This window comes from Bidens hawaiensis, unplaced genomic scaffold (assembly GCF_021521415.1).
Source record: "Bidens hawaiensis isolate Kalapana, Puna unplaced genomic scaffold, B.hawaiensis_p1.1 tig00000820_1, whole genome shotgun sequence".
Lineage (NCBI taxonomy): Eukaryota > Viridiplantae > Streptophyta > Magnoliopsida > Asterales > Asteraceae > Bidens > Bidens hawaiensis.
This window is the reverse complement of record NW_027491048.1, coordinates 3197491-3214178: the sequence shown is the minus strand read 5'-3', so window position 1 is coordinate 3214178 and position 16688 is coordinate 3197491. Positions and strand designations below refer to the sequence as shown.

Here is a 16688-nt window from a genome sequence, read left to right as displayed (position 1 = left end):
CACATTTACTCGACTTTATTAGCTTGGCCTCATCACGCTACTAGATACACCGTTAACAAAGCTAATGGTTTGTGTTATATGGTCATTCCAGGCATTCAAAACGCAAGATTCTCTATACTTAAGCTATATGTTGCGAAAGTAAACTGTGAAGAAAAAAGAGTGCCCCTCCCACATAGGAGCCAAATAGACTGGCAGTTTCACCTCTCACACCAACCAACATTTTTATACAGAGATGAAATGTGATAAGTTGGCTCTAAACATGACATTTCATCATATGGTATAACCAGAAAAGAATATTTGGACAAAACATGAAATGGGCTTTATTCTGTTACAGTCTTACGTTTCTGTGGCAACTCGCTCAATGCACAGTACATGGAAAATGAAAATTGTAGCAGAGGCTTCAATGTTGAAGCAGATCCAATGATGTATCGTTAGATAACGTTAAGATAATCAAAAAGAAAGGTAAACCAAAACAAAGCAGCAGACTTCAACTGGACAAAACTTTCTGAACCTCAACAGTCACCTCCTTTGGTGGTTTCTCTGCAGGTAACTTTGCGACCACACCCTTCTTGCTGTAGTACTCAATAACCTGCAGTTCAGACACATAGCATGCTCATTGAGAAAAATCAATAATATGTGTTTAACAGTTGAAGTTTGTCCAACTTTCCGCTAACCATCCAACCATTTTAAGTAATGTTTTGATCCCAAAGTTTAGTTTATAATAGCTTATTATATCAATTTTTTTCCCATTTTCTTTTTCCATATTAAACATGTGTTGGTACTTTTCTGAATATATATTATAGATTCTTAAATACTACTAAATATACATGATAAATATTTTATAATACAAACACCAATATACTATTACTAGAAAATTAAACATGCATGGACACGTCACACACACTTCTTACAGATCAAGTCATCAAACACACATTCAACAGACACAACTCTGTTTCCCGTTTCCATTTGTAAATGTCATCCTCCCTTGCACTGGCCATCCCATTCCCTGCGCTTCCTTACAAGTGTGTATGTGTGTTTGTGTGATAACCAAATTTTATTCGGTAATTGAAAACATTATCTAACAAACTTTAGAAATCTTATTATTAACTAAGAACTAATTTTAATATTTAGAGAAGTAAACCATTTATTTTTAAAACAATAGTAAATAGTTGTAATAATAACAATAATAAGTATAACAATACGCAAGAGCAAGAAGAGAGCAGCAGTGGGAGCCCAGGCAGCCAGGCAGGAGCATCAACAAAAAAGGTACAGTTGCAGTTGCAGTAATGGTATTATGTTCAACGAATAAACCAGAACTATAAAAAGTTAAAAAATGACCAACAAGACATTAACAAGTAAAAACAAGAGTAATTTCATTGCAAAAGAAAAGGTTGAAGGGTTGGAACATCACATCAACAAAAGTTTAAAGTAAAAGCATTACAAAAACATAAGTTACAAGGCTAAAACAAGAAATTAATGAAACTTTTGAGTTTAAAAAGTAAAACAATTCTCCTAGTTCAAACCTCAAACACCATATAAATACGATAGTGTTATTATGGATTTAATTCAGGTTATGCTTTTATCTGCAGCTAGCGAAATACAAATTATATAAGAGAACAAACGGAAGGGTCAAAAGTAGCCCAAAAGAGCTGTATTCAAACTTCAAATTATTACTGTAACAACGCACCTTTATACTTAATGTGTGTGTGTGTGTGGACAAATAGCTGGTTGTGGGTTACTACAATTCAAATAAAAAATATTTTTTTCCCTTAGACCCATCACCAAACCTTTTGGTGAGATATTTGAGGTTTTACGTTGGATTGGCCTACCAACTATCATCACTAGAAATAAACCGATACGTCTTAGCATTAAAATATACTCCACCAATTATTGTTTTGTCTTCGTTGAAAGATATTTTAGATATGCAAATGCTGTTCAAATATTTTATATATTTAACAAACAATTAAACACTTGACTTTAAAAACTGTAACAAGCCAAATGTTGAAAACTTGAAATTTTATCCCACAAAACCATATCAGGAACAATATTTCAAGAAAAGGATAATATAAAGAAAGTAATAAACACTTACAGGCTCTGTTTGGCGGTGAAAAGCCTCCAACCTTGACATGAGAACTGCTGCAGTATCATCTTTCCTTTGCATTAAAGGCTCTCCAGTAGCCTACCAAAAAAAATTAACAATTTGACTCTTGCATTGGATTGGGTCTAATCATTAAGTCACAAAATACAAAAGGTGACAATTTTGACCCATTTTCAGAAGTTTCGACTATTCGTCAAACGACAAGAAGAGCTTTGTAAGCCTAAATCAACACCCTTAATGTTTTCAAAAGGTTGGCAATCAACAAATAGGTACCTAACTGGCTAACTACATAACTACCTATAACTTAGAAACTAATGAAATTCCAGAACCAAGATTGCAACTTTCATGAGAGGGGTAAGTGATATCATATAGCTTACATCATCAACACCGGGCACCTTGGGAGGTGCAAACTTTGTGTGGTAGGTCCTACCACTTGAAGCATGGATCCAACGACCCGTAATTCTCTCTTCCAAGATAGAGTCATCAATTGCAAAATCAAGAACTTTGTCAATCTTGGTTCCTTGCTTCGCAAGCATCTCATCAAGCTGTACAAAAACAAATCAAGGGTTTTATTGTCTTATAATATGCGCACAATCACAAACTGTAATTTAATCAACAAACCTTCTCTGCTTGAGCAACGGTTCTAGGAAAACCATCAAGAATGAACCCTTTTTGACACGATGGCTTCTTCATTGCTTCATCAATGATCCCAACCACCAAATCATCCGACACTAGTTCTCCCTAATGAAAAGACAACCAATCAAAACCAACAACAGATGAATCATGAAATAACACAGAGTTAATTCAATGCACCTTCTCCATGGTTTCCTTGGCTTTGATCCCGAGTGGCGTTTTAGCTGCAACAGCTGCTCTCAACATATCACCTGTTGCCAAGTGGCATAGGCAGTATTCATCCCTAATGATGGGCGACTGGGTACCTTTTCCAGACCCCGGTGGACCTACAATTTCATTCACTTTGTGAGAGTCGTGATACACTTTCAGATCGAACTAATTCATTGATCTGTCCGAATATTCAATCCGATAAAACTCAGAAGAGACAAGAACTTTGTATGTGTTTGTGAGAATCCGAAAACCAGATACTTCAACCAAATTGACAATATATCGTAAACTACAGATTGGTGTCAAAGAATTCTCCTTTGGCTGTTTCATTTCAAAATCTAAATTGCATTAACATGCGCCATATTTAACCACAGATTTCACATATGAAATTCCGAAAATTCAAATTCTAATGAATTTTTAATACAATAATGATAGTCAACCCCAGGCAGAGGCTGTAACCCTCGAACCCTGCTACAAGGGACACTTGGGTGCTTCGCCCCTAAGATCATAATAAACTCAAACAAGCATGCATCCTTGCACCTCCTGACTTAAGTCAATCTAATTACACTAAAATATCTAACACGGTTTCTCAGAGACATTACATCGAACACATGAAGTGCATTACACCGATTTCAAATAATTGTTACACAGCCTAACATAACCATCAAATTTAATACAAAATTGACATGTTTGGGAGCTCAATCTAAGGAAACAGCAACAGATCTCAGAAACAAAACCCTACATCGAAAACCCCTAAAAACAAAACCCTCGATTTCATACAAATTACAAAGAAATAAAGAAAATTAAGGAACAGATACCAATAAAGAAGAGCATTTGAAACGGCGAAGGAGTTCAGTCATCATGTCCAACGAAGGTACATCTTCCAAAGAGGTGTTGGCCATTGTTGACGATTTGATTGATGAGCCAACGGTTTGAATGAGGGCTTTATATGGAGTGTGGGTAGTAGTAGGTACAACAACTAATTATATTTAAAATAATAATAATTATTATTATTATCAACATGTGAAGAGAGAGAGAGAGAGATGTGGAGGAAGAAGAAGGCGGGGGTTTCAAAGCGTTGATCGAAGATGCAAAGAAACAAAAGAAGCCACTCCTTCTGCTTTTTTTTTTGCTTTTTTTCTTTATTTGCACTACAAAAAATTAGTAAACTTTTTTATGATAATAATCTTTCTTTTGGCAAGTATGTAGCCGGCTAATCTTTTGTCATCACTTTGTAATATCTCAAACACGAGGCCTTTTTGTAAGCTAGACGGGTCGATTGAGCGTGTTGGTATAAAGAGCTAACAATCACACAAAAGATTAAAACAACGAACACAATTGATCACAGGAAGTATTTTATAGAAAGGGAGTTTTTCTGATGATTACATGCAGCCAGATGAAGACTTATTTATAGCTGAAAAAGAACGGAAAAAACTGAACTACCCAAAGACTAGGTACAGCTAACAAACTAGCTGTTACAACTTATTCAAATAATAATCAAACGAAAATACTGAAAATACTGGACCACCCCTAACTGCATGCATGAGAATAGGACTTCCTGTGACACATGGGTTTGGATTACTTTTCTACACCCTTCCTTGATCCAAGACCCATAACTCCAAGTTGTTGTCGGTAGAATGTAAACTTTTCTTTTGTGAGACTCTTGGTTCGAACATCAGCTAGTTGATCATGAGTGCTGCAGAACTAAAGATCAATCTCCTTTTGTATTACCATTTCCCTAATAAAGTGATACCTCAGTTCAATGTGTTTGGACCTACTGTGCAACACCGGTTTTTAGACAAGTGAATTGCGGATTTGTTGTCACAATAAATTACAGTAGGCTCTTCTTGTTTGAAACCAAGATCATTTAAGATTCTTCTTAGCCAGATTGCCTCACATGCTGCTCCTGTGGCATCTATATTCTGCCTCCGTGCTGGACAGAGCCACAGTAGTTTGTTTCTTTGAACTCCAAGCTATTGCACCACCCCCTAAGTTGAAAACATAGGCAGACACACTTTTTCGGTCGTCAACACAACCTGCCCAGTCACTATCACTGAACCCAACCAGTTTAAGAGCTTGCGTTTTCCTGTACCATATACCATAGTCAACCGTATTAGCAACATACCTCAACACTCTACGAGCAGCTCCAAGATGGATCTTCGAAGGTTTCTGCATAAACCTTGAAATCATGCTTACAGCATGAGCTAAATCTGGCCTGGAGTGTGTTAGGTAGATGAGCCCACCAACCAAACTTCGATACATTTCTTCATTGACTTTGTCAGCCCCATCATCAGAAGCCAACTTTTCATTGGTATTCAACGGAGTTATCTCAAGCTTGCCTTTTGGCACCTCAAATTTTTCCAGCAAAGCTCTAGCATACTTTTCTTGTGATAGGAAAATCCCTTCCTTGGTCTGAATAACCTCAAGACCCAGGAAGTATAATAGTGACCCTATATCCGTCATCTCAAAAGTTGTCTTCATGCCTTGCTTGAACTCTGAGATAAGTTGGTCACAAGAGGATGTACAGATAATGTCATCCGCGTAGAGACAGACATAAATGATATTACATGAACCATCCCTTTTCACATATAGTGTAGGCTCATTGTAGCTTCTAACGTACCCATACTCCATGAAATACCCATCAATTTTTGCATACCAAGCTCTGGGAGCTTGTTTTAGACCATATAGGGCTTTACAAAGCTTGTATACTTTATCTTCTTTCCCTGGTATCACAAATCCTTGTGGCTGCTCTAGATAGATTTCTTCATTTAAGTCGCCATTTAGAAAGGCTGACTTGACATCCAGTTGGTGGATTGGCCAAGTCATGTGAGCAGCTATACCCAGAAGAAGTCGGATTGTTTCAAATCGAGCAATGGGGGAAAAAGTTTCCTGGTAATCAATCCCAGGTTGTTGAGAATAGCCTTTCGCCACAAGTCTGGCTTTGTGTTTTACTCCTTTCCCGTCGACAGATGATTTGAGCTTGAACAACCATTTTGCACCAACAAGATTCTTTCCAGGAGGGAGAGACACCAATTCCCAAGTATTGTTTCTTGTAATTACATCTAGTTCAGCTTGCATGGCATTTTGCCACTCTTGAGATTTAATTGCTTCATGGAAGGTGGTAGGACTTAGAGTACTTAAAGCAAATTGACAAGCATTTAAGTCTCCATCATCATCAGATGATAGACCTTCCCCTGAAACATAGTCTTCTAGCCATGTGGGTTTCTTGGGTTGTCTTCTAGTGGGGTCGACACTTTGAGAAGTTGTGGAAAAAATTGATGGTTGAGGTATGGGTGAGTAGGAATTAGGATCATGTGATATAGGTGTAGTAGGTGGTACTATTTGAGGTGAGTTATGACATGTGGGTGAAGAAAAAGAAGATATATTATCAATTGTTTGGGTAATGGGAGTACAAGCAGACACTTGTTGGGGGACATTACTTTCTTGACTTTCTTGAGTAGTCATATCACCAAGAAAAGGATCCTCATGTATAATTTTTTCATTTTCACCCCATACCCACTTGGAATCTTCAAGGAACACAACATCCCTTTTTATAGAGAACTTTTTTGTTTTGGGATTGTACAGTCGGTAGCCTTTGGTCAGATTGGAATATCCTATAAAGATACACCTTTCTGATTTGTCATCAAGCTTTCTTCTTAATTGGCCAGGTACCAACCCATAAGCGACACACCCAAACACTTTCATATGAGAGACAACTGGTTTCTTCTCGGACCAAGCTTCAAGTGGGGTTTGGTTTACTAGTGCCTTTGTAGGAGATCGATTGAGCGTATACACAGCAGTTGAGACTGCTTCAGCCCACAAAAAACTTGGTAACCCACGTTCATGCAGCATGCTACGAGCCAGGTTCATAACGGTTCTATTCTTTCTTTCAACCACCCCATTGTGATGAGGTGTATAAGCTACAGTGAGCTCACGTTTGATTCCTTCTTGATCATAGAACCTGTTAAATTCGTTTGAACAAAATTCCCCACCACGATCCGATCTTAAAATTTTGATCGAATTGTCACTTTCTCGTTCAACCATAGCTTTAAACAGTTTAAACTTTGAAAAAACTTCATTTTTGTTAGTGACAAAGTATACCCAGCACATTCGTGTTAGATCATCAATAAAGAGGATGTAATATAAACTGTTGCCTAAGCTCGGTGTTTGCATGGGTCCACAGAGATCGGTGTGAATCAATTCCAGCCTCGACTTTGTGCGTGTATTTGTGCCTTTGAATGGAAGTCTTGCCTGCTTGCATGTGATACACGACTCACATATGAAGTTTTGATTGATTCTTGGAAGACCTTGCACCATGTTGTGGTCATATAGTTGCTTCATCCCTCCAAAATAAAGGTGGCCAAAACGATAGTGCCATTTATGTGCTTCAACATCATTACGAACAACAGGTGAGTTTTGTATGGTAAGCATGCAGGAGGTATCTACCATGAACATGTTGTTGTTGGCAACAAGAGCTCGAATTACCCTATTCCTGGTAGACTTGTTACGTACCGAACAAAACCCATCATCAAATAACACCGAGTACCCTTCTCTCATAAACTGACCAACACTAAGAAGGTTGTACTCAAGTGAAGGTACATAGTAAACATTCTCCGGTACTTTAAAGTCATCCCCTTCTATGAACATAATCACTGTGCCCTTACCTTCAACCTTCAAGGGTTTTTTATCTCCCAATTTCACAGTGCTTTTGAATGATTCATTCATTTCGATAAAGCTTTCAAGATTACTGGTCATGTGATTAGAGGCACCCGAGTCTATGAACCAGATCCGCTCCTTTTTATCATTTTGGGTTGTGCTTACCATCAACAAGTGGTGTTATTCTTCTTCATTGGTCTCTTCCTTTTGGTCAGTTTCTGCAACATTGACTTGAGGTTCATCATTGTACCAACAATCTTTTTTAAGGTGACCAAATTTTTTACATACAAAACACTGGGGAACCTTGCTTTTGTCAAAGTTATTCCTCCCTTGGCCACCATTTTTTCCACTTTGAGACCCACGTCCACGACCTCTCCAAGAATTTCTATTTTGTTCTTACACAACCGGCAGTGCTTGCTCATCAGACCTTTCAACCCCTTTGCTCGGTTTACCCAGCGATAGCCGGAAGTTAATTCTCTCCTCCTGAGATTGCAGCAACCCCATCAACTTCGCCGAAGTTACCTCAGCCAACTCGAACGTGACTTCAATAGAGGGAATCACATAATCAAATCTAGGAGAGAGACTCCTAAGAATCTTCTCCACAATTTTTTGATCAGTGAGTTCTTCTCCAAACGATCTTTGCTGCCCCACGTTGTTCATAACACGTGAAAAATAGTCACCAACAGCCTCATCTTCATTCATGCTCAGGTTTTCAAAGACCCAACGTAAGCCTTGGAGTTTGATGGACTGTACCTGGGAGTCCCCTTGGAACTCAACACGAAGGATCTCCCAGGTTTCTTTGGAGGTTTCAGCAGCAGCAATTCTTGAGAACAAGCTATCATGAATACCTTGCTAGATGATAGTCATAGCCTGAGCATCTCGTTTTTTTTGTTCTCTCAGATCGAATCCATCTGTAGCAGTCGTGACACCAAGATAAACGATGTCCCAAAGTTCCTTCGAACGAAGTATAGTCTTCATTCGAAGGCTCCAATGCTCGTAACCATCACCCTTAAAGACAGGGATGACGGCAGCACCAGTAGTACCAGCGGAAGAAGTGTAGTCGGCCATTTTTAAGGTTTGAGTAACGAGGAAGGCGATTTGAGTTGAGTGCAGTGAGAGAGCTGTGCTCTTATACCACAAATGTTGGTATAAAGAGCTAACAATCACACAAAAGATCACAAACAATGAACACAATTGATCACAGGAAGTATTTTATAGAAAGGGAGTTTTTCTGATGATTACATGCAGCCAGATGAAGGCTTATTTATAGTTGAAAAAGAACGGAAAAAACTGAACTACCCAAAGACTAGGTACAGCTAACAAACTAGCTGTTACAACTTATTCAAATAATAATCAAACGAAAATACTGAAAATACTGGACTACCCTTAACTGCATGCATGAGAATAGGACTTCCTGTGACACATGGGTTTGGATTACTTTTCTACAGAGCGGGCACCATTCGTGAGTGGTGGATTCGGGTGGTAGACATCGTTGTGAGGGGAGGAAAGAGAGAGATAGGGGTAGGTGGGAACACTGTCGCCGATGGAAATGGGTTCTGACGGGTAGTTGCAAAATTGCATGTGGGATTTGGGTAAAGGTGCACAAATCAGGTTATTCAAATACCTGATTCGGGTATGATCGGGTATTAGAAATCGGGTATTGGTAACAACCGGGTCGGGTTTGGGGTCGGGTATTGTCTCTAAAAACCATACCCTACTCATCGGGTTCGGGTCGAGTATAGAACCGGGTATTCTAAAACTGAGTAATTGAATACCATATTTCCAGGTATTAAAAAACGTTGTTTTCGGGTATAGATTGGATTTTTTAAAGGGGGGTTCGCTTTTTATGGGTATTTTCATGTATTTTTCTGGTATTTTTCGGGTAATTCCGGGTATATATCGGGTATTTGAAAACCCTAGTTTCGAGTATGGAACCAGTTCTGGTTTTCGGGTATTACCGGGTATAAATCGGATCCGGTTTCGGGTACGGGTTTTGGTGCTGAAATGCATACCCTATGAGTTCGGGTATTAAAACCCCGAGTATAAAAAAAGCCAGCTCCATGTATTTTTTTCAGGTCCGATTCCGAGTTCGGGTTTTTGTGCACCTCTAGATTCGGGTTGTGGTGTTCACACACACACATCTCAAATTCCCAATGGCCAATGTCTAAATGTTAACCTTGCATGGACTTAAACCTTAGGCCCAATGCCTAAATAATGTCAAAATGTTAAGTTTTAGCCCATAATGTTAAACCTTATTTTAAAAAGACAAAATGGCAAAAGACGTCTTTTATGTTTGAACGTTTTTTCACTTGACGTCCTTTAGCCAAACAAATAGCAGAAAGCAAACTTTATGTTTCAAATCCGTATCACGTTACGTCCTTTGACACTAACCCAGTTAACTTTTCACGTTAAATATAGTCATGTGCAATGCACATGAGGGTATTGTTGTAAATTCAAATATTTGGTTTGTTTATTAATTAAAACTAAAGAAATAAAATATATATATAATATTATAACACCTCTCTCTCTCTCTCTCTCTATCTTCTTCTTCTTCTCCTTCATCTTCGATCTCAATCCATCTGTAGCCCCTTTAACCCACACTGTAGCCCCTTTCTTCTCTCTCTCTCCACACCACAAAACCACCACACCTACCATCACCAACCAACACCAGATCTGAAAACTCCTTCACCCACACCAGAGCAACCGTCGTCACCGACCTCACCACCATTTACCCCGACATACACGCGAAACCGAATTAAATCCGCTGGAAACCACTAAACGGAAAATCGATTGTTGTTGGTGGAATGCTCAAGCCGGTACTTGGTCAGTAGGGAATGTGTGTGCAAGTCCAAATCTATCATTCATCTAAACTATCGGGTCTTGATTTTGTCGTTTCTCGCCGGAAAATGTTGACAGCATGTCGGAACTCTAGTTCTTGGCCGAAATTGCTGGATTTGTAGGTCTACGTCGCCCAACTGGTTGCCGGAGAAGACGAATACGCCGAAATAACGGGATTCCAGGTCTTCTTCTCCATCTGGTTGCCTCCACCACCACCAAAAAAATCACCCAAACTCTAGCCGGAACCATCTCATTGTTCTTATACCTCTGTCGTCGTTTAGCTCGGAAAAGAAAGACCACCGCTGGTAGATTTAGGGTTTTTGAGATGATGATGGTGGTGGCTGATAGTGATGGTGGGTTATGAATGTTTGGTATGAAGATGAAGGGTTAAGAAAAGAAAAATGTTTATTTATTTAAAGACCAAAAATTTATGTTAATTACACAAATAACCCCTGAGGGGGTAAAAAGACCAAATTGCCCTCACATGAGGTGCACATGACTGCATTTAACAAGAAAAACTAACTCTTGTTATTGAAAAGGACGAACCGTGAAAGGTTATTTGAACATAAAGGATGTTTTTCATCATTAAGTTTGCAAAAGGACAATCACTGAAAAAACGCGCAAACATAAAGGGCGACTTTTGCCATTTTGTCTTTTAAAAAAGATTGAAAGAAGTGGCAAATACAATGCTACAGAATACCGATCATCATCGGCGGACACTAGTCAGCCCGAATCCAGCCAAAGTTTCGACCGAAGACCACTGCTTAGGACATTAGGCATGGCATTTGTACTTTTTTGATTATATGAAATTTAGTTGGGTTCTCTTTTTTATAAGACCCGATCCGACCTGAACCCAACCAAAAAAAAAATATATAACGATAGACACGATCCCTACAACTTTCAGCTCCTCATAAAAAAAATTTCTTGGCCTGCCACTTATTTTAATGAAACAATTGAAAACTTGACCTTCTTTATTGTGAATGCACTTTCTCTATTCTCTTACGTTGGGATGTCAATATCCTACTATACTATTAAAACAAATTAGTTTGCCTCCACATGTCCCTTTTCTATTGGATGATTTTCTTTCTTTCCAAATATATCTTGCACTTCTCTATTTTTATTACCAATTAAATAAATCAAAAATAAAATCAATCTATTCAATGACTTTCTTGCCAACTCATCCTCTAACCTATATTTAAGCAATGACATTTCTTAATTTTTTACCCTAATCGTGTTTTTCTTTCTTTCTCTGATAGCCGGATCTTCTTTCATCCTCTCCCATATTCCGGCCAATCCAAATCTATATCATTATTAATTATTTTCCGGTAAGTTTCTATTATATATTAAATTCCGATTGTTGATATATGTATTTCCGGCAATATTATATTTCTTTCGGTTATTGTTTCCTCTAATCTTTTTATGTTTCTTTTAATTGTTAATTAATTTTATTAAAATCAGTTTAGGTTTTTAATAAAGAAAGGTGATGTCTACAATTTTTGGACGTGTTTACGTTTTTCCGGTAAGTATTGACGGTATTTTTTTCCGGTTATGTGTTATACTTATAACAATGATGATTGTTTTATATTTATTAGTATTTTTTTGATTTTTCGTGTTCTTTTGTTTGACATGCTTTTAATCTATGTTCTAGATCAAAATTATGTTCATCCATCGACGGTATCAAAATCGGAGATTCCATGGTTAGAAACCATATTTCTTATTTTCCGGTAAGACATTCAATTTTTCCGGTTACAAATTAAAAATCAAATATCCATAATATCAACATTAATATTCTACTTTCTAATTTCAGGTCAATGCCAAAACTAATAGATGTTCATTTCTCTGGAAATTCTACAAAAAAAATCCGACATACCATGGTCATTGTCACAATATCGTTTTTCCGGTTACATCTTTTAAATTTTCCGGTTAATAACTATAATTCAAAAAACCATAATATCAATATTAATTTTCGATTTTATTATTTCAGGTTATTTTCCGACTCATATAATATGATTTCACGATTGATCAAGACTTTATAAGATGTATTTTTATTATATTATCATGTATAGATTTTCTTTTTTGAATATTCATGTATTTCAATATTTCAATTTCATAAATTTTAGTTCAAGCTAAATATTAATCTATACCTTGATGTATATTTTGTTTTCTGGCGCCTTTCACAATTAACTATTCCATTAATTCAAATTATTTAGTTTGACTTTCCTAATTTATGGTCATAACAGGATTCCCATTTTATATGCATTGACTTTCTCAATTAACTATTCCCTAATTTTGTTGCTTAATACAATTTATTTCATTCACATTTTATACACAATTTATTTCCTTAATTTTTAAAGAAAACCGATTTTAAAAATTAACTTCATTTTTTTTTCACATTTACTATTTGGTCATATCAATGATAATTATAAAATAACATTTACACATACATAGAACTTTGTTACTACCTTTTATATAAAAATTTAAATCTTAACGAAATACAAATTAATTTGCAATCATTTCACACAACTCAAAGTTAATATGAGTTTACCGTAATTGTATATAGTTTTGGTGTATCATAAAAACTTAATTTTAAATTAATTATCAATAATTTACATAATAATAATTTATCTAACATTAAATGTCCATAATTTATAAATAATAATACATAACAACATGTTTACTAATTTACATAAATAAGTAAATCAAGATATCGAATTTATTTATGGAATCTCTCTACATTTTTGGTATATTATTTAAATTTGAATTTGAATTTCTAATTAATGTCCATACTAATTATTTAACTAACATTTACACGAAATATTAACATGTTTCTTATTTAATAGGTTTCCTCTAATTGTTTGACTAACATTTGAATTTCTAATTAATGTTTATTCGTTCCTTCATTTTGTATATATAACCGAATTAACATCAATATTGTAATTTATATACTTTAATACATTAATTATCCCATAATTTATATACTTTAGTTATACATAATTTACATAATAATAAGTTCCCATAAATTTGAATTTCTAATTAATGTTCATAATAATGGTTTGACCAACATTTACATGGAATATATACCAACATTCAGATTATGTTTAAGGTAACATATTAAAATTATACTTTACAAGTATGTTACTATTTTTATTTTTTTTAAAATATTACAAGTTACCCATTCATACAATTACAAATTCAAAATTCGTTCTATATGTTAAAACAACTCATAACTTCAATTCTTTATTTTTGTTTACCGTAATTGTTTATAGTTTTGGTATATCATAAAAAATTAATTTGAAATTAATTATCCATAATTTACATAATAATAAGTTCTCTAAAATTAATGGTCCAGAATCGGTAGATAATAATAAGTTACTATTTTACATAAATAATTAAATGAAGGTCTCGATTTTCTCTGTAGTATTTCTCTAAATTTTTGGTATATGATTTAAATTTGAATTCCTAGTTAATGTCCATAATAATTGTTTGTCAAACATAATTGTTTCTATATATGTTTTCCATTATTATATTGACTATAACCGTATCTTAATAATTACCAAAAATAATAATTCAGATTATGTTAAATTATTAAAATTATACTTTACAAGTATGTTATTACTTTTACTATTTTTTGTTCTAGATATTTCAAAAAGTATTACCTTAGAAAGTTACCATTCAGACTATTATTTTTATTTTTGTTATAAAATTACAAATTACCGTTCATACTACTACAAATTCAAATTTGTAATCAATGTTAAAACAACTCAGAACTTCAATTCTTTATTTTTGTTTACCCTAATTGTATATAGTTTTTAATTTTTTTCCATTTTTATAAACCCATTCCTTAATATGGTTTGACCAAAATAATACCATAATTATCTCATTATTACAATTTATATGGTTTGACTTTCTTTATTTGTTAAAAAACCCGAATGAAGAAGTTATAAACTAAATAAATTTTCGACCGATTTAAGTATTTGACCATTCACATTAAATCATTTTTGACCATTCATATTAAATCGTTTTAAATTTTAAATAACATTTACATAGTAAATATAACTTTCTTGAAATATATCAACATGATTTAAGTACTTTTAAATTTAAGATTTGCACTCACAAATTATGTCCATATAAAAATTAACATACATTTATTTTGACTATTGCAACATTTTTAATTAAATATTCTCTTAAAATCCATTATTATGTTATTAAGAGTTACTATTAATTGTATTAAGTTTGCTTTAAGCAAAAGAAAAAACAGTAGACACATTTTGGATTTTAAAAAATGCATATATATTATGTTGACATTTTGAAGTCAAAATATGACATTTTAAAATTAAAAGTTAGACATTTTAATTCAAACATAGTGTGTTAATTTTTTTTCAAGATAGTACGTTACTAACTATAATTTTTTCAAGATGATAATATTTAATTCAAACATGGTTTACAATAAATGTTTTAAATTGATGTGCAAATAAACACGGGCACTATCTTTAAGTAATAAATATTACATTTATTGATGTGTAGTAAATGTCCTAGATATAGTTATCTTTTTAAATCAACATTGAGATAAAAGTTTTGTTGAATCGACATTGTAGAATTGTTTTATTGATTTAGAGACTAATTTCATTTGTTTGCTTATTATTGTACTCATGATATAAGTTATAAAATATTTTAACTTTTCATTTATCTTTGTTAGTCTTTGTATATTTTTGTATTTGATTCAAATAAGTTATGATGTCTTATAATTCATGTAAAAGTATCATTTATTTATAAGTAAAACATTTGCATTTCATTAAATTTATATGATGTTACATATATATCATATTTTTAAATATGTTGCATCGTGTGTAACACGAGTACTATCCTAAATCAATATTGGAATCCAATGATATGTTTCTTTTAAGAGATTTGGATCACTTAAAGCTTGCTAATGTTAAAAAGAAATGACACATTTGAATTTGGAAAATGAAGTTAGTGATAAATGTTTTTGAGATGGTAATATTTAATTCAAACATGGTTTGTAATAAATGATTTAAGTCTCTGGCCCGAAGTCAACCGAAAATGTAAGACATTAAAAATAATAATGGAATATGTAACAGTTTGTCTAAATATAATATTTCATTCAATCTAAATATGTAAACTAAAAACATTTTTTTAAACTTCTTCGTAGGATATGTGTACGCCTTCGTCCAACCAGTTCACTCTGATTTCAATTTCTGAAGATGTTATTCCTGACCGTCTTTCATCGCTTGACGAAAAGGTTATTTCTTTACCTGTCGTTGATGCAAAACTCAAGCGCAAGTTGTATGACACTTATGATGTTCATGATGACATTTGTATGTCTGCAAACAAGACGAAGGTTGACGAAGAACCAATTGTTGATGCTAATGTTGGTGAGGGAGATACTGTTGGAATGCAAAAGATATAAGATGGACGGATTTGAAATTTTCGTAATAAATGCAACGTTTTGCATGCATGTTTACTTTATTTTTTTGGTTTGAGATTGGACGTTTTTGTGTTTATTGTCCTTTATTTGACATTATCAATTTGGTTTTATTTGTCGTGTTTGAATTTCATGTGGATAGCAATGAATTTGTGTTTTCCCAATGTTATGTGTTGTTTTATATTTGTATTCTCTATTCTCCTTGGTTTATAGTTCACACCAACTACTATGTTTATTCTTTCTAATGTTCGTTTAAAAATAACATACTTTTTTATAAAACTTTAAATTAGGGAAACTTCATCATCGTGATCTTACTAGCATTACTACTTACATTGGTACTACCAACATGCAATTTGAATAATGATACACCCATTTTGGACATCTACATGTATAATATTCATCATGACATATCTTTTCAATATAACTTATGTTGTACTATTTTCCTGAACTTAAATACCTAAACTTATTTTTTTATTACACTTTCACTCTTCAACACACAATTGTATCTTTTTAAATTTAATGTATATATTATAAGTTAACATTAATTATAATGTTATTAGCATAAATAATCGAATTTATTTAGCTTCATACCATTAAATACTACATTACACTTTATGGTGAAAGCCACTAATAATTATCTAACAACCACACATAACAAAACACATAATGTTACAAAATTTGATAAAAGTCATCTATACTATATAATAAATAAAAGTTTTCTCATGCCACATGTCATTCTCTTATGCATTTTTATTCATTTTTCCCGCTTCTCTCTCCTATTAATTATACATTAATTATAAATACTTTTTAAAG

The 16688-nt window shown here is 34.1% G+C and overlaps 2 protein-coding genes across 2 annotated transcripts; both read right to left on the bottom strand.

Moving 5' to 3' along the window:
- Positions 1 to 338: 338 nt before the first annotated feature.
- Positions 339 to 3917, bottom strand: LOC143540315 (adenylate kinase 4-like). Its single transcript, XM_077033416.1, has 6 exons — positions 3756 to 3917; positions 2912 to 3078; positions 2720 to 2839; positions 2476 to 2643; positions 2090 to 2179; positions 339 to 589 (listed from the first exon to the last, which is right to left on the bottom strand). The coding sequence occupies exons 1-6, from the start codon at positions 3838 to 3840 to the stop codon at positions 488 to 490; spliced, it is 732 nt and encodes a 243-aa protein (XP_076889531.1). The 5' UTR covers positions 3841 to 3917; the 3' UTR covers positions 339 to 487.
- Positions 3918 to 7990: 4073 nt separating this feature from the next.
- LOC143541388 (uncharacterized) lies at positions 7991 to 8296 on the bottom strand. The gene has a single exon (XM_077034232.1). The coding sequence runs from the start codon at positions 8294 to 8296 to the stop codon at positions 7991 to 7993; it is 306 nt and encodes a 101-aa protein (XP_076890347.1).
- Positions 8297 to 16688: the final 8392 nt, after the last annotated feature.

Excerpts from the sequence above, each read along its gene's own strand:
- LOC143540315 (XM_077033416.1), bottom strand. The coding sequence starts at position 3,840 with ATGGCCAACACCTCTTTGGAAGATGTACCTTCGTTGGACATGATGACT. Across the intron at positions 2,840-2,911 it reads CCAAGGAAACCATGGAGAAG|GGAGAACTAGTGTCGGATGA; the intron begins GTGCATTGAATT and ends TCTTTTCATTAG. Across the intron at positions 2,180-2,475 it reads AGGTGCCCGGTGTTGATGAT|GCTACTGGAGAGCCTTTAAT; the intron begins GTAAGCTATATG and ends TTTTTTTGGTAG.
- LOC143541388 (XM_077034232.1), bottom strand. The coding sequence starts at position 8,296 with ATGAATGAAGATGAGGCTGTTGGTGACTATTTTTCACGTGTTATGAAC.